Source organism: Sporisorium graminicola, chromosome SGRAM_1, assembly GCF_005498985.1.
Source record: "Sporisorium graminicola strain CBS 10092 chromosome SGRAM_1, whole genome shotgun sequence".
NCBI classification, from domain to species: domain Eukaryota; kingdom Fungi; phylum Basidiomycota; class Ustilaginomycetes; order Ustilaginales; family Ustilaginaceae; genus Sporisorium; species Sporisorium graminicola.
The window spans coordinates 2,755,409-2,773,105 of NC_043719.1; the positions used below are offsets into that span (position 1 = coordinate 2,755,409).

The following is a 17,697-nucleotide window of genomic DNA, read 5'->3' on the forward strand; positions in this document are numbered from 1 at the left end:
TCCGCCTTTTGGCCCGTCGGTTACGGAGCTCTTTCTCTGAATGCCACGATCGCTGGTTGCTCGCCTAAGCGTCGCCAGGGACGCGATGATCTGCTTCAGCTCGGTTACCCCCCAAAGTCACATTATGGCTCGGTTAGGCTGGCTCTGATCTCTTCAGGCCTTGCTCGTGTGTGAAATTTCCAAACGTGGCGCACCGCGTCGATCATCAAAACAGACCCTTCAGAACGGACATCCCGCAGTACTTCGAGCCAGGACCATGCCATCAGGAGCTGCTGCTTGTGGATCGCGTGTGTCTAGTCAGCTCATCACACGCCATGCGTCGGGGCGATTGCAGCAAAGGCAAAGTTTCGGCGTCGTTCAAGTAAAAGCGGCTGGGCGCAGTTTCATGGTTCAAGGACAGATCTACGCGAGAAACGCAAGAAGCCCGATTTAGACAATTCCCCCACGCGCACTTGAACCCAGCTTTTCTTTATGACCCCTCATGCTGACACGACACGGTTCACACAGTCCACTACTAGCAAGGCGAGATTGCTGATCTTGTCCGCATGAGAACAACGAAAGAGCGATACAAGTACAACATGATATGCTGCGGACTCAGAATCCAGTGGAGCCTTCTCTGAGCTGGGCGAGCTTCTTGTTGATCTCGCTCGGCTTTCGGTCCAGTTCTTGTGCGATCGAGTTCTGCTTGGCAGGAGGAAGCAATCCGAACGTCTCGCACAGGTCTCCGTCGATCACGCTCTTGACGGGAGCATAGCTGCTTCTGTAGGCGAGATGATCTCTACCCACCAGACTGCTGTTCTCCTGCCTCAGATGCGACTCCAACGTCGACAGCGTGTCGACGTCCTCCTTGCTGACAAAGGGAACCAGCGCACCAATTGTACCCGAAATACCCGTATACAACAACACTTCGCGACCGCCTGGAACCATGGCCGTTCTGCTGAGCGACGTGACAATGTCGCCGACGAAAAAGTGCGCAACCAGCGTCGCTTTGTGCGCTGCGCCCATTAATACGGGCTTCTCGTGCACAATCGTCATTCCCGTCGGATCCTCATCCACGCTGCGACTCGTGTCAGCATCGACACGCAGCACATACACGTTGCCAAACTTGTCCGCCGCTGCCACCGTGTCGTAGTCGAGCATCGCACAGCGCGTCACAAACTTGGGCATCACATCGTCGGCAAACGTGACAAGCCGGTTCTCGAGCGGCTTGTAGCTGGCAAAGATGATGCTCTCCTGCATGTCGCCCACGACAATTCGGGAGCCCTGCGCGTCGAGCGAGACAATGTTCGTGGCGAACGACCTGTTTTCGCACTTGCGCAACAGCTTTTTCTTGCCGAGATCGTAGATGCGGAGTGCCTTGCCAATGCCAGCGAGAAGACGGCCTTGGAAGGGTCGCAAGGTTAGCGGAACGTCGTCCACCTCGGTCTTGTGGAGCACCTCGAGCTCTCGCCCGTCGTTCGTCAGGCGGTAGGTCGTCAGGTACGCCTTCTTGAACGAGCGTGGAGACAAGACAACGTCGACAGCCGAACCCACCACGAGCATCGTTTCCTTTTCCGCACTGGCAAAGGGCACGATGGCAATGCTGAAGGCTGCCTCATTGTCGTCCAGTTCCAATTTGTAGGTAGTCTGCGCCTGCACTCCATCCACAACACGGATGCAGCTCGCCCAATTGCCTGCCTCGGCGCGAATCAGGCCAAACTCTGCCGGGTTGAGATCCAGGACGCCTCGCTGATGCGGTTTGAGCTCCTTCTCGAGCAACTCGGTCCGTCTGCGTTGCGCTCCCGGAGACAGTGTACGGTGCTCGGCTTCCACAACGTAAAACAGCCCTTGCTCGTTCGGATGAGGTACCATTTTGCGCGGGGTATATGAGAGCGGCACCGAGTCCTGCTTGAGCTTGCTCGCGAGCGATGGAATGGTAAAGATGCGCAGTGTGCTGCCGACTATACCAATCAAACCCTCTGGGCACAGCTCGGCGCTGAACGACCATGCATGGTCCAAAGCGTCAAAGATGAGCGGTACGAACTGCAGCCGGTCCTGGTACGTAAACGACAGCCACGTCCGTGTGCTCAAGGCCATCACCGCATTTTGCCCGTGCACCTTGGTTCGGATTAGCCGCACCGCCTTGCTGCCCAGGAATCGCGTTCTCGTGTCCGTCAGCTGACCCGTCACTGCATCGAGCACGGTGCGAAGCAGCACACCGTTCTGCAGACCAATGTTGACAAACGTCGTCGTGTGGTTGCGGTCGATAGTGGCGTCCTGCATCTCGGCCATGCAGATGCTGGAGGCGGGTGCTGTGAGCGCTTGGATCGAAATGGATGCTAGCGTCGAGTTGGGTTCGAGTGAGATGATGCGCACCGTAGAATCGTCGCATCCCACTGCAAGGTAAGGTGTTCGCTGACGGCCTTCGGGACAATCTGCCATGCTCATGGTGAGCACGGCCGCGCCCATAGCCTTCCGCTCCTGATACTCGTTGAGTTGGCCGTCCATGTCGAGCTCAAAGTAGACCAGCTCGTTGCTGCTCAGAGCCACCACCACCTGGCGCTCGTTAGTGCACGTTGCCACGATCGTCGTCTGTCGACCATTGGGCAGACTGGGCGTTGCCCATTCATTGACCTGCTTGTCCACCAAAATGTGCCGGATGCCGTGGGGATGCACTTGCAGCAACGCATCTTCGCCGAGCTGCTGCACTGCCAGTGTAGACGAGGACGTCAGGAACCCGCTATCTGAAACTTCCTCAATCGTCTCTCCGATGCTTAGGACGAGCGTACCGTTGACAAAGCTGAGAACGATGTAGCTGTCGTGTTCGTCCTGTCGAGTGATCTTGGACGTCCATACCGCGCTCGGCACACCGGGCAGGTCGGAGCTAACCGCCTCTTGAGCTTCCAGACCGTGACGCAGCATCTTGAAGCTGCTCCTCGCCCCTCGACCGCAGGCAGAAAAGATCTGTGGTGAGTCGGAAGCCAAGGGGTTGAGCGGTTTGGAATCCAGGATAGGGTCAAGACTGGGCACTTCGTCGACTTGGACAAGATTGTCCAGCGGTCGAGGCGTAAACGTCGGCAGCTGCGGCCGTCTTCGTCCTGCCCCATTCTCGTCATAGTCGGTTGAGATGTATTCGGGCAGGTCGTCGTCGTCGCCGAGCTTCTGAAACGAGTAGAGCAGCTGCGGGCCAAACTCGGATGCGACAAACAGAAAACCGGATCGCAAGATGGCCAAACCAGATGCGATGGGCACCGTATCAAAGTATTTGATCTTGAGCGAACGGATCTCGTCGTCCTGATGTTCCATCGTAATCTTGAACAGATCGCCGTCTTCAGACTGGACGAGGAAGAAGAAGGCGTTCTTCATCTTGTGCAGGACGCTTGCGACGATGAGAGTGCCACGCCTCTCTGACGCATTTTCGATGGGGTTGAGGCGTTTGGGGATGGGTACACGGTGTTCTGACTGGTCCTGATGCTTGTAGGTGATGTAGTCTTCGCTGCAGACCAGCACACCACTGGGCCCGTCCCACTTCTCTAGATTCTGGTTGTAGCCTCCAGGTACTTGGATGAGCAGATTGGACCGTGGATCGACGGGTTCGGACCATTTACGGACGACGTGGTTGAGGCCCAAGTCGAGCTCGTAGTAGGTGAGCGCTTTCTCTGCCTCCTCGGAGGCACGTCCTGAAGGATCGCGGTCGGATTCCGAATAGTCGACCTCGAGACACGCAAACAGAGGGTTCTCGAAGCCAACGTCGACGCCAATGATGTGGTGGATGATGCCGTTGGGTCTATGCGCTTCGAGCGGACTCGAGATCGTGAGATTGGCCTGAGCATCTCTGTTGAGAATGTAGACCAGCTTGGCCTTCTCCATGGCACCGATCATGGCGGCTCGGCCTTTCGGATCTGTGGCAAGATACTGGCCAGGCACAATCCTGCGGGAGCCAGATCTACCAAAAGTCTCTTGGTGCACCTTGTCGAACGAATTTTTCCTCGGCTGATACTCGAGGATGACGATTCTGCCCGAGTCTGAGCCGACGATGAGGTAGTCTTTGGATCCGCCGGTCAGACGGAAGGCAGCCAAGCTGCGAACAACGCCGAAAGCATCGTGAGAGAGCACGGTGTCCACTTTGCCTGTCTGGGTGTCGGGTCTGAGAAGTTCCAAGCGACTGCCTTTTGCGACAATAATCTCCTGCTGCCTTGTCCCTGAGAACTGACCCACCACGGTCGCATTAACGCTGCCAGACGGCTGCAGCGTCAGGTTGTAGAGATGCATCGCGTCCATGTTGAAATGAGCTGTTTAGTAAGGGCCTTGTGCTGTAAGATAGAACCGAGGCAAACAATCGTGGTCACCCGTGACACATAGATGGATGCAAGGACGTCTTCCCTACTAGGTAGTCCGTTGTTGCGAAAGTGGACCGACGGCCTGGCGAAAGCGTTTTCGAGGATCCGGGCTTCTTAGTCGTTGGAACGGGAGCAGGAGACGTTCGCAGACACGTTGCAAGTGCCTAGACAGAAGAGCAGCTCCAGCGGCAGCAGTGATGTCTCGTTGCTGTTGATTGACCGCTATCGTGTGCTGAGCCTAGAATGAAGTTACAAAGAGAGTTTGACATCGTCAGGATGGAATCTTCCGAAACCATAAGCATCCCAACCAGCAACACAAAGATTCGGGAGTCGGGTGAAGTATCTGCCAATTTTCCTAGTATGTTAGCGCTCTCATTTGAACAATACCAAATACCGCAAAATTCTGATTCGTCTTCGTCGTGGCAGAGATGTTGGTCTCAGTTTGCGCTTTTCAACATCCGACCCTGACCCTGCATCTTTTTGTCGAGCCAAGACCTGCGAAGCTAGGATGTTAATGAAGGCTCTGCAGGATCCTCGACACGCCGAAGCGCAGCTCAAGTAGCTACATAGAGCGACCATAGAGGTTGACTCGTTAGTGCAAGATCGTTAAATTCGTGAAGCTGCTATCGTTACAACATGAGAATGAGACAAGAGAAAGAGGACGACGGTCAAGGGTGGCTTGGTAAGAAGCTGTTGAAGTACTGTACTGTATGTAGTGTACACCGCAGGCCCCTGATCGCAATAAAACGCATTGTCACCGCTGGAAACAGAAGGGCTGAAGTGTCCGTGTAAATGCCTGGTGAAGGACCCAAGATGAGACTCGTTTGCAGATGACGTGCCCGTCGATAGGACCGTTGATTGCAAGCAACATGCTGAAAAAGTTCAGGAATTCGATGGGCCCGGCGTCCATGATGAGGAGGCGGCCAGCATCGAGTGAGGGATGCATGTGTGTGCCACTAAACTCGTCGAAGAGGGTGGTCTGCTTAGAAGCTGTAAATGTTGGACTCCTTGGTGGCGAGGGCGTAGTAATGCTCGATCCTCTTCTTGAAGCGCCAGCACATGAAGTAAGCATAAATTTGCAAAGCCAGGTCGATGGCAAGCGAAAAGACAAACGCAATGTAGAGACTGTGGAAACCGGCCGAGCAAAGACCCGAGGGCATGGTGCCGTTGGCAGCGCCTTGTTCAGCTGGTGTTCCCCACAGCTGACCACCGTTGTTGCACTCCCAGACGATCTTGCTTTGCTGCCTGTCAATCTGGAAGATCATAAAGCCAGCTCGAACAGCGACGACTATGAGGATGAGCGGCCACACGAAGAAGCAGAGGCGCATGAACATGTACGAGTTGTTGGCCATACCGACGGTGGTGAGGATGCAGATGGACATGACGGCCATTCCAATGCCACCGTAGATCTGGTATTCAGGGTAGTTAAAGAATAGGAATTGACCTTTTTGAAAGAGAAGAATGGAACCTGCCAGGTTGTAGGCTGCAATGAAGACGTTCCACACCATGGCGCCGTGGCGCAGAGGAAACACGAGGAGGCAGTTGTCGCACCACATGTCAACGATCGAAGTGGATAGCTGCTACGGTAGGCGGTGTTTGGATGTCGACAGTGCGATGTGGGGTCAATTGTCGAGACTTGCTGCTCAGTCGGCTATCAGGGTGCGCCAACGTGAACCAGGTGCGACGTCTTGTGTGTCGAAGTGACGAGGTCGTAACGTGTCGTTCGCTATGAAGGAAACAAAGCGCTGGCCGGAAAGTGCGGTTGATAATGGATGGTGGAGACGAAAGGAGGAGGAGATGTCTTCGAAAGGGTAATGGAAAGCCAGGTCAGACTCAAGTGCACCAGATGGCAGTCAAGCGTCGAGGACGGGCACGGCGTCGGCTTGGCAGGCTGAGGACCACGGGAAGCGGACGGAACTCTTCGAGGGGATGAATCTTGCAAAGGCAGCAGCGGCATCAGGGCGTCGACATGCAGGGCGGAGCTGGACAGGGGCCAAAATGTCGCGAGTTGCATGCACGACAGCTCGAGCCCGTGTGTCTTGGCTTCAAGCTCGAAAAGGAAAGAGTAGAGTTGCATTCCTTCCCCCACATGTCCTTTCTAGTGTCGAAGTTTGCCTTCCCTCTCCCTCTCTAGCCTTAGCGCCTTCCGTCCCATGTTGACTTATCGAGCCCTAGTTCCGCCTGCGCTAAAGGAAGAGACATCCAAGCTCAAAAACCATGGCACACATCCTGGAGGCTGGCAAGGCTCTCTCACGCTCCCGACGTCCTCATGAGCCAAATGAAGCTCGACTCTGGCAGCTCCGTGCTTTGCTTCTATGCACGTTGCAGCAGCGCGAATTTGGCTCGCATATCAATGCAGAGCACCCAGGACTCTCCTGCAGACTCAGTAGGAGGCCAACGCGACAGTTTAGGAGGTGCTGGGAGCGGGACGGCAACAACGTCGAGGAGGGGGGGCTCTCTTGCTCTTTCTCAAACGAACTCCGCTCGAGGTTGTTTAGGGGCTCGACTGTCAACAACTGCAGCTCGCTTATTTCTGATCGACCCTGTCAAAAATAAAAATAAAAATCTGAACCAATTTGACCTGACCAAAAAGGCAAGTCTTCCGCTCAGCGTGCCTTTCAAATTCAGCCAGAATCGGGGTTGTTCATCGGGCCATCTCCCTCGCTTTTGACTACAGAACAGTAAAGTCACAAGTGAAGAGAAGAAGTGCCATTTCCGCGACGCGTCCGGTTCTGCTGCTGCGACTCCAGCGGCTGATTGATTAGGATTTTGACAGTCTCTGCAGCGGCTCGACATACACACCCAGACACGCGCGCACGCCCTTGCTGCAGCGACTCAGCCTTTTCAAGTGTTGGTCTTGGAATGTCTTTCCGCAGTCTCGTCTCCAACTCGAAGGCACCTCCTTCGCCTCTCTCCTAACACTTCGAGCCAATCTTCTAAGCAGCCACTTTGTACAGGATCAGGCTGATATCAGCGCCTCCTGCCTCATCCAGGCTCCGAGCTTCAGGCCACCAGACAAATCCGTGCGCCAAGCGTCAAGTAACCCCTTCTTCCTGCATGGCCAGCCCCCTTTCCGACGGAGCCGGTCTCGGCTGAGTGCAACAGACGGCGAATATCAGCAACACATAAAGCGCTCTAGGAGACCGCCGCGGAGCAATTCTGCTCAAGACCGAGCGTCCGCATCACCTTTCTGAACGTGACTTACGATGGCGCTGGGAAAGAGGTCGTCCGAGAACGGTCGCCGAGACTCGTTGGTGGACGATCAAGATGATGCCATCAATGCCGTTTCGCCCAAGCGCGCACGTACCAGCAGCCGCGTTCCTCTCAGCAACCGCGAGGACCATAACACTCCCGAGCAATCGCAGTCTCAGCCGCAGAGCGCTCGTCGTACTGCAACGTCCCAGGCGATCGCACCGACGGACGGGGAGGACGACGGCATCGTGACACCAGATGAAGTCGGCGTGGAGTCAGCAGAAGAGGATGAAGATCACGACGAAGATGATGACATGAATGAAGACGAAGAGGATGAAATCGACTCGGACGAGGATCGAGCCGAAGAAGAGCGACGCCTCGCCGAAGCAGACCATGGCACGGCGCAGTCGGGTATCGTCGAAAGAATTGTGCTGCGCAACTTCATGTGCCACGCCAACTTCTCCATCGATCTCGAACCAAGGCTCAACTTTGTCATGGGTCGCAACGGCAGCGGCAAGAGCACCATCCTCACCGCACTCATGATTGCACTGGGCGGCAAGACCAGCTCCACCAACCGCGGCGCGAGCCTCAAAGACCTCGTCAAGAAGGGCGAGCACTCCGCCACCATCACAGTGACTGTGCGCAACCAGGGCAGCGACGCCTTCAAGCCCGAAGCGTACGGCAGTCACATTGTCATAGAACGCCGCATCCTCGCCGAAGGAGGTGGCACGTGGAAGATGAAATCGGCCAGCGGCAAGGTGGTTGCGACCACAAAGGCAGAGCTCGAGTCGTTCTGCGACTTTGCCAACATCCAGCCGGACAATCCCATCCACATTCTCACCCAGGACACGGCTCGGCAGTTCCTGGGCAGCTCCGACCCGGCCGAGGTGTACAAATTCTTCCTCGAGGGTACTCAGCTCAGCCAACTCGTGCGCGAGTACGACCTCATCGAGACGCACGTCCGCAGCATGAAGTCGGCGTTGGCGCTCAAGTCGGGTGCGCTCGAGCAGCTCGAAGCTCTGGCACAGCAGGCGCTTCAACAGTGGCAGAAAGTGCGAGAGACGCGCGGCTACCAAGACAAGATTGACGCGCTCGACCGCGAGTTTGTCTGGATTCAAGTACAGGACGCCGAAGAGCAGCTGCAGCAGGCCGTTGAGAAGACCGAACGCATCCGATCCAAGCTCGTTAAATGCGACGAGAGCCTCAAACAGAGTATGGAAGCGTTGAAAAAATGCGAAGAACGCATCGTTCAACTCGAAGACGAGAACAACAACTTCGAAGGTGTCTTTTCGCCCATCCAGCAGGAGTACGACGAGCTCACGCGCAAAGACAAGGACCTCGCACAGCAGATCAAGGCCTTCAACTTGCAGGAGCGCGAGCTGAACGACAAGGTTACGGACATCAACAGAAGCATCGAGAGGTACGAGGATCAGATCCGTGAAGAGACGGCGAAACTCGCGAAGGACGGTCAGTCACGCCGTCAGCAACTCGAAGACGAGCGCCAGACGGTGCAAAGGCAACGACAAGAGCTGCAAGACGAGATGGTCGACAAGGAAGAGCAGCAGCGAGAGCTCGACGTTAAGATTGCTGAAGCATCGCAACACGAAGAGGAGGCTGGCCAGCATCTGCGTCGCTTAAGGAACGAGTACAGCATGAACGACTCGCGACTCGCGCAATTGCGAGAAAGCAGTCGCAATCGGCTCACCGCGTTCGGCGGGCCCAAAGTGCCGGCCTTGCTCCAAGCCATCAACAGCGAGAGCGGCTGGAGGGCCAAGCCCATCGGACCGCTCGGCACGCATGTCAAGCTCAAGGACATGCGCTGGCAGAGGGTGCTGGAGAGCGTCATCGGCAACAACCTCAACGCTTTCTTCGTGTCGAATCACAGCGACAGAATGCGTCTCAAGAAGATCATGGACCGTGTTGGTGTCCACTCGCCCATCGTCATTGGTGCAGAATCGCTGTTCGACTATTCTTCGGGAGAGCCACATCCCGAGATAACTACCATCCTCCGCGTCCTCGACTGCGATAACGAGATCGTCAAGCGCCAGTTGATCCTCGCCGTCCACATTGAACGTGCCGCCCTGGTCGAAAAGCGTGCAGACGGAGACATGCTCATGCGAACCCAGCCGCACAACGTTCAGGCGTGCTTTTCTGCCGACATGTTCAGCATCAGCGGTGGCCAGGCTGGCTCGCTGTCGGCCGCTTTGCAGGATCATAGGGGCGCTCCGCGTCTGTCTCAGAACGTGGGCGATGTTATTCGCAGTCTCGAAACCGAGCAGCAGCGACTTGATCGAGAGATTGCGGAATGCACTCGACGGCTGCGCGAGCACAAGCAAGATAAAGCCGATTTCGAGCGCACAAAGGACACGTGCAAGCGCGATCTCAATAACCTGCGAAGGCGAAAGGATATCCTCCGCCAGCAACACAGCCGGCTCGACGAACAGATGCAGGAGGCGGCGCCTGGCAACATCTCGGCGCTTGAGGAAGCAAAGCGAGAAGTGGAGGCGGAGAAAGAGGTCATCTTGCAGCAGTTCCAAGACATCCAGTCTCAAAAGACGGACATCGTAGCAAAACGGGCTCCAGTGCAAGAGCAGATTGAGGCGCTGGAGACGCGAAAGCGCGAGTTCGAGGACAGGATGGGCGGTCTCCATGAACGCCTTAAAGACGCTGTGGCCGAACGAGTCAAGCAGATGAACAACCGCGACCACTGGAAGAAGAAGCACGTCAGCATCGAAGCTGAGGTTCAGGCGAGCGAGACCGAAGAGGCCAGGCTGGAAGAGGACCATCAGAACGTCGAGCAGTCTGCGCTGCAGTACTGCGACAGGGTCGAGACCACTCGCACCATGATCCAGATCGAAGCTGAGAAGAAGGAGCTGCAGCTGCTGAAGAAGAAGGCTGCCTCTGAAGCAGGCATCAGCCTAGAGCAAGCGGCTGAGGAGCTGCAGAAACGAGAAGCCGCTCTGAACGAGGCCAAGGATGAGGTGAAGAATATGAACGAAGCCGAGCGACGACTTCGAAGCTCGCTGGCCGTGCGATACGCCAAGTGGAACTTCTTCCGTCGCTCGATCGCTGTGCGGGCCAAAAGCAATTTCGCACGTAATCTGGGCACCCGAGGTTACGAAGGCACGCTCAAGTTTAACCACAAGTCGGAAAAGCTCTCGCTCGCCGTCGATACGCAGGCGCACGATCAGTCCAACAGAGGGGGTTCGGGAGCGACGCAAACCCAACGCGCAGCACAGCAGCACTCGAACAAGGGCATGTCTGGAGGCGAGCGTAGTTTCGCCACCGCCTGCCTGCTCTTGTCGCTGTGGCAAGCGATGAGCTCTCCAATCCGATGTTTGGACGAGTTTGACATCTTCATGGACCAAGTCAACAGAAGGGTGGCGTTACAGATGATCATCAACGAGGCGAAAGCAACGCCGCACGTGCAGTACATCATGATCACGCCTCAGGAGATGCCGGACATGAAAGGCGAGATGAACGGCGTCAATATGCTGGTGATCAACCCACCAGAGAGGAACGAAGGTGCTTTGGCCGGATGATGTCGAAGTGGTACATTAGACGTGAGGACGGCAGCAAGAGAGGAATGTCAGATTTACGGGTTTCAGATTCGGTGCATAGCACGATGCCCACGAGCCTTCACACGAGCGATGTGGTGCGATGAGCAGAGAGTGATGAAGAGAAGATGACATTGCAATTGAATGGAGGTCTACATCAGAGTCTGCTGGAGCCGGTGACTCTGGTAGTTTTCAACTTGATCAAATTGGTGAGGAGGTCGTTTGCGGTGGTGTCGATGTTGTAACCTCGTCCCAGTGCAGAGATGTAACCATTGATGTAGTCGATCTCGGTGGAGCGTCTGCGGCTTTTGAGGTCGCTGTGCATGCTGGACCAATTTGCGGCGGTCAAGCGGGCTACACGCTGTACTTCCTGAAACAGAGCTTGGGGCGTGAGCGACGGGTGCAGCATGGGCTCGCCGGTTTCTGACGAAAGGAGGGTGAGGTCTTCCGCGGACAAGGTTGCAGGTGATCTTGCAGCGGATGACGTGGACGAAGACGACGAGAGGTGCTCGCGAACCTGCGCTTCAAGCACCATGCCTGCTTCGAGACAGACGGACCACATGGCGTCCATTGCCGCTGGGTTGCCGAAGAGGTCGCCGTTCTTGCAGTCGGCGAGCGCCGTGAGTGGGTTGATGCATGCGTTAACGACGAGTTTGCGCAGCGAACGCAGCTGAAACTCGCGAATGGGCTCCCATTCCACTTTGAGCGGAAGCGAGAGCAGCGCGGCTACTGTAGCGCGTAGGGTGCGAAGATTCGGCTGATCAGGAATGCCAGCGAGCGAAAGCATGTTGGAAGGTGCGTCTGGATCGTACTCCTCTTGTGATGGAGAGGAAGAAGCGTCGGCATCCGGTGAGAACTGCTCCCACCCCTTTGCAATCTTCTTGGCACCCGCACCTCTTGTTGGCAACAAGACATTTTGTACCGGAGCGATCGTTTGTCCGATTGGGACCCGTTGCGTCTCGAACCCATCCATTCCCGCACGGCCGCTCGGAACAATACCAAAATGCAGCGTCCCCGAGCTAGCATGCACTACATCCAATGGTCCTTTCCTCCAGCATCCATGCGTGGTCGAAGCCAGCACAAAGTTGGGTCTCTGATCTGGATCCTTGAAGAAAGAGTCAAAGAGCGTGTCGATCACGCCCATGCCGTTCTGAAGGAGCACGATGGTGGACCATGGATGGATGCGGTGTCGAATGCCCTCAATCGCAGAGAGAGTGGAGTCGCATTTGGTGGTGATGATGAGGCTGTCGATGGGACTGGCGCGTGGCTGAGAATAGGTGCCTTCGAGCGTCGAGATGAGCGACAGACCGCCATCGTGGTCGGGTATCGGTGTTTTGGATGAAGTCTGCTCTCGAAACGAGGCGGCCGTTTCCGACGATGAAGCAGTCTGGCTACGGGATATCAAGAATCTGTCCTCTTGCGAATCTTCATTGTCCTCCTGTGTCTCTTGCCCGCGATTGCGACTGACTATCGACGCAATGACATCTGTCGGGCTCGAGTTGAAATCGGTCTGAAAACCGCCTTCGATGTCTCTGACACCGTCCTGCTCTACGACGATCGAGTTGACATAGCGCTGCTTTGCCTGCTTGCCGAAGGCCTTTCTGCGTAGATGAAGGGTGACGGACGTCTGCAGTGGATCTGGCAGATTGGACTTGACATAGGGTGGCAAGCTGAGCGACGAGACGATGGAGCCTTGATTCTGTGGCGGACGCTTGTTGGAGAAGTTGGAAAGTAGAAGCTCTCGCCGAGATTTTGATGAGGGCCCAGGCTTAAGAAGCTGGCGCTGAAGCTTGATCGACCGCTTGAGATGGAAGGCGATGAGTGAGCCTATTGAGCCTACGCCGAGGACGTGATAGCGCATGATCGGCGGAGGAAGGAGGATGTGACCGTCGCACAGGCATACAACCTAATCGTGCTTCCGGGGACGTAGGCGAACCAGCGATGCACAGAAAGGAACGATCGCTCGTTTGCTGCCTTCAAAGCATGGGAGCTGGAGCTGAAGGCGAGACAAAGACCAGTAGTAAGGTGAATGTGGAGTAAGAGCGATCAGGACGTGTGTGGAGGGTGCAGCAGCGTCCAGGACTAGCTTCGACGCCGCGATTGCCGTGCCGGTACTTGAGCTTTGTGTGTATGATAGCTTTCAGTCGGTCCAATAGTGATTAGGTGGAAGGCTGGTAAAGCAAAGAGCACGGAAGTCAGTGGATGATGAGGTAAAGCGAAAGGCAAAGCAAAGCAAAGGCTGAAGTAATACCATGAGGGCCTGAGAAGGCTTTTTTGTTGCTGGAGTGGAGTCTGGTCCAGTTTCATTTTCGACACTTTTTCGGAAAGCTAGTTCTTCGCTGCCTTGCCGGTGTTGATTCCTTGATCAGATGAGCATGACAAAGCCATCATTTTGGCGCCCGCCCCTATGTGATCGGGCGACAGGCCCCAATCGGGGACACAGTCAGACAGGTCGCTGCCATGTCTAAAGGCATATAAACGCGTCTTTTTCCACCCACTGGGCCCAGACGAAAAAGCACGGAAATCGGCTTTGGCTCTCACACACAGGCACAGGCACACCTCACGTCACTCCAACTTAACTCTCTCATCCTCACCTAACACGAGCACTCAACTCTCACATATATCTCACCTCCATCGCGGCTACCGAATCTGTCGCTCACATTCTCCATGCTGCTTCTCTGAGCGCACTCAAACGAACTCCACCTCTGGCATAGCCAGTTGGCTCGTCAGCCCTAAAACCTCGTCTTTGACGTCGCTCAGCCTTGCAGTCTGTCACCACTATGGAGGATGAACAGAATGCCGCTTTCCACCTCGGGGGTCTGGCACTAGGTAACGTTCTCCGCGACCTCGGCATTGATGAGCAGCACCAGTCCGATCTCGAGCGTCTCGGTATCGCATCCGGCAGTGGGAGGATCAAGCAGGAGGATATCTACAACGACCGGTTTGCAGATGACGATGACGATCTCGGCGATGCATACCGCCGCAACGGCTCTTCCACCAAGGATTGGGAGACCGAGGTCGACGACGAAATGAGGAGGGAGCTCGCAGGTGAACGTGACTCGGAAGAGCGAGCCGAGCTGGACCGATACTATCGCCAGGGCTTGGCACAGCTCGAGCAGCCCAGAGCACCGCTCCGAGGAGAGGACGACGACTTCGATGAAGATGACAGCGACGGCGAGGATCTGCCGCTCTCTCGGCAACCACCGGCACAAACTCAGGTGAATGGTCATTCTACGCAGACCAATGGCCATGCTCGATACGGCGACGGCTTCATCAGGGTCAAGGAGGAACGCGACGACGATAGCGACATGGCTTTCCTGTCCGCACCCGTACCATCATCCTCCGCCGCTACGCCGTCCGCATCCACACCTTTGGTTCTGCCATCATCTCGCAGTCCGAGGCAGGGCTCGCCGCAGACCCCCCCTCCTTCGCAGCCTCTTCTCCATCAACCCTACGGGTCAATCGCACCGCCTCCTCGCCCCTATGTCGACATGGACGAAGTCCGTCACCATTTTCCCGACTTTGAGCCTGGCAAGATTCTCAACTTTACCGACCTTTTCGCCACACGTCCGCCAAAGAAGCGCAAGCTGGGCTCCACGGCAGCCAAGTTTCACATCACGCCCGAAGACGAGCTGCCGATACCGAAGTCGACCCGAGAAGAGCTGCTCCAATCTTCCATTTTACGACCGCACCATGCCTCTATCCTACCGACACTCACTCGTCAACTCGACGGATCTGACGCAGCTACTGGTCAGACAGATTCTGCGGCAGACGAGGTCGATCTTGCCGTCATCTCAACGCCAGGTGTCAAGGCAGAGAAACGTAACGCCGCCTTGGCGCCCGTCGAGCTCGACGATTGGGAAGATCGCATCGTGTGGGAAGTCTTGCAGAATCAGTCTACTGCTCTAACACCGATGCAGGTCGACAGGACGGACAGCAAGATGGGCATGGACACGCAGCCTTCCGCGGCATACGCGCCTCCCGTCATCGACAAGCCCTTCAATCACGACCTCTTCCGCGGCACATGGACTCGTAGCATCATCTGGGATGCCAGAACTCCCTTTGAGCCTTTCGACAAACTCGTGCTCGACATGAATGACCCGCAAATGATGCTCGAAGAGGATCTGGGACCCAAGACAAAGCAAAACTCCCTGTTGCGCTCCGATGCACCCGTCGTATCAGCAGCTGCCCAACGCGATCTCGCGCGCCGTCAAGCCGAGCTCGACCCTTTCAACTTGTCCAACGACAAGTTCTACGAACAAACGCGCGAGCATCGCCAACGTGTACGTCAGACGCTCGGAAAGCTTGTGGTCCAGCACGCTTGGCCCGCCATCAAGCTTCAGCTCCCTTGGTACAAGACCAAGCTCACCAAAGCTGAAGCGAGATCCTTCCACCGCCCCGCCATGCAATTCCCGACCAATATGCCTCTGCACTTCTCAAGGACCATTTCGTCCAAGAAGAAGAAGGAAGGCGCTGGCGCACGCAAAGCCAAGGATCCAAACGAGATGCTTCGCACCACGCGCGATCTTACGCTCAAGGATACCGGCCCCTATGTGCTGTATGAATACTCGGAAGAATACCCCCCTCTGCTGTCCAAGATTGGTATGGGTAGTCTGCTGGTCAACTACTACCGAAAGAAGGACGCAAAGGATGAGCATGTGCCCAAGATGGACATTGGCGAGCCCTATCTACTCGACGTAGCCGACGAATCCCCCTTTATGAAATTTGGCAACATCGAGCGAGGCCAGGTGCAGCCCACTTTGTACAACAACATGATGCGAGCACCGCTCTTCCGCCACAAGCCGGCTCATACCGATTTCCTCCTCATCCGCAGTACGACAAAGAACGAGATTCGTTACTATCTGCGAGAGATTCGCAATCTCTTTGTTGTTGGACAAACGTATCCTGTTCAGCCCATCCCCGGTCCTCACGCACGTCTCATCACCAACAACATCAAATACCGTCTGCAGATGATCGCCTACAAGCTCATCCAGAAGAGTCAGCGTCAGCGTATCAAGATTCATCGCCTCATGCGCTATTTCCCTGACCAGAATGAGCTGCAGATGCGACAGAGGCTCAAGGAGTTCATGGAGTACAACCGTAAGGCAGGCGACGTCAATCAGGGTTTCTGGAAGCTCAAGCCGCACATCGTCGTGCCGGAGGAAGCCGAGTTGCAGAAGATGCTCCCGCCCGAAAACATCTGTCTCGCGGAAAGCATGCAAGTCGGTCAGCGACACTTGTTGGACTGCGGTTATACTAATACTGCCGAGGGAGACGACGACGACGAGAGCAAGATGGACATTGAACAGCTGCTTGCGCCCTGGATCACCAGCAAGAACTTTATCAACGCGACGCAGGGCAAGGCCATGCTCAAGCTGCACGGTGATGGTGATCCTACTGGCCGTGGCGAGGCCTTCAGTTTCATCCGCGTCTCGATGAAAGAAATCTTCTTGCGGGCGGATGAAGACGCCGAGGAGAGGCTCGCACAGGCCGAGGCCGAGGCGAAGAGCAAGTCGGGCCACAAGTACAGTGTTGCCGAACAGCAGGCAGTTTACCGATCCGAGATTGATAGGATCTGGAATGCGCAGTGTCGCTCGCTCTCCAACCCGGTGCCTCCCAAGGTGACGGCTGAGGACGAACGACGGGCGCTTCTGCAGGCCAACAGCGGCAGGCCAGAAGTACGCAATGGTGGCAGGGCCGAGTCGGTCCGTCGAGAACGAAGTCCCAGCGCCATGAGCACTGTCAACGGCGATGGTGGGGACAAATCGACCAAAGTGTTGCGTATCCGTCGCTTCATCAACGGCAAGTGGCAGCGCGAGATGGTACGCGATCCAGCCGTCATCAACGCTTACCTCACGCAACGCAAGAAGATCGAAGACGAGGCCATCGCCACCGAAGATCTGCTTCCCACTGGTGATGCAGCCATCGACATGGCCCGCATGAAACGTTTGCAGGAAGAGCTGGCACAGCGCAAAAAGAACCAAGAGCGACGGATCCAGCGCAAGAATGCCAAGGCGGCAGCAGAAGGCCTGGCGATTCCCGGTGGCTACAAGAGCTTGCTCAACAAGACTGACACTAAGCGACGCTGCGGTCGCTGCGGCGAGGTGGGCCACATGTCGACCAACACGTCTTGCCCCATGTTCCCCAAGGATGGAGGCAAGAACGGCGCCGGTGGAGCGGCGGGTGGAAGCGGAGGACCGGGTACGCCGGGTACGCCGGCGGGCGGAGCGAGGCCGGGGATGCCTCATTTGGCGAGTGGTGGAGGCTTCTTTGGTCCTGGTATGGGTATGGGCATCGGCATTTCGAGTGCGGGACCGATGACGCCTATGACTCCGTCAGCTCAGACGCCGGCAGACTCGCCGGCGCTGCAGCAGAGCCCCGCTGCTGGAAGCGGTACGCCGACGCCGGGGCTCAAGTTGAAGCTCAAGAAGAAGGCTTGAGGGGGGCGAAGGCGCAGATCGAACACACTTACTTACACAAAAGGAAAGCATGTATCGTCGATCTTTCGTACTGCGTCAGCAGTTCGCATCATGTATTTTTATCTCTATTCACAACAGTCCTTCGCACTTGCTTCATGAGATAGAGTGGGTCGAGGTTGGAATCGCATTTGCGGAGGATCAAGCTCGTTC

At 56.1% G+C, this 17,697-nt stretch overlaps 5 protein-coding genes across 5 annotated transcripts; 2 read left to right on the forward strand and 3 right to left on the reverse strand.

Annotated features, from left to right (window-relative positions):
- Positions 1-594: 594 nt before the first annotated feature.
- EX895_000972 (uncharacterized protein) lies at positions 595-4,260 on the reverse strand (the record flags this gene model as incomplete). The annotated part of the gene is made up of 1 exon (XM_029881572.1): positions 595-4,260. One exon carries the CDS (start codon positions 4,258-4,260, stop codon positions 595-597), a length of 3,666 nt encoding a protein of 1,221 aa, XP_029742958.1.
- A 1,042-nt stretch (positions 4,261-5,302) lies between these two features.
- On the reverse strand, positions 5,303-5,875 carry EX895_000973 (uncharacterized protein; the record flags this gene model as incomplete). Its single annotated transcript, XM_029881573.1, has 1 exon — positions 5,303-5,875. The coding sequence occupies one exon, from the start codon at positions 5,873-5,875 to the stop codon at positions 5,303-5,305; it is 573 nt and encodes a 190-aa protein (XP_029742959.1).
- A 1,650-nt stretch (positions 5,876-7,525) lies between these two features.
- On the forward strand, positions 7,526-11,053 carry EX895_000974 (uncharacterized protein; the record flags this gene model as incomplete). Its single annotated transcript, XM_029881574.1, has 1 exon — positions 7,526-11,053. The coding sequence occupies one exon, from the start codon at positions 7,526-7,528 to the stop codon at positions 11,051-11,053; it is 3,528 nt and encodes a 1,175-aa protein (XP_029742960.1).
- A 172-nt stretch (positions 11,054-11,225) lies between these two features.
- On the reverse strand, positions 11,226-12,929 carry EX895_000975 (uncharacterized protein; the record flags this gene model as incomplete). The annotated part of the gene is made up of 1 exon (XM_029881575.1): positions 11,226-12,929. The coding sequence occupies one exon, from the start codon at positions 12,927-12,929 to the stop codon at positions 11,226-11,228; it is 1,704 nt and encodes a 567-aa protein (XP_029742961.1).
- Positions 12,930-13,848: 919 nt separating this feature from the next.
- Positions 13,849-17,508, forward strand: EX895_000976 (uncharacterized protein; the record flags this gene model as incomplete). The annotated part of the gene is made up of 1 exon (XM_029881576.1): positions 13,849-17,508. One exon carries the CDS (start codon positions 13,849-13,851, stop codon positions 17,506-17,508), a length of 3,660 nt encoding a protein of 1,219 aa, XP_029742962.1.
- Positions 17,509-17,697: the final 189 nt, after the last annotated feature.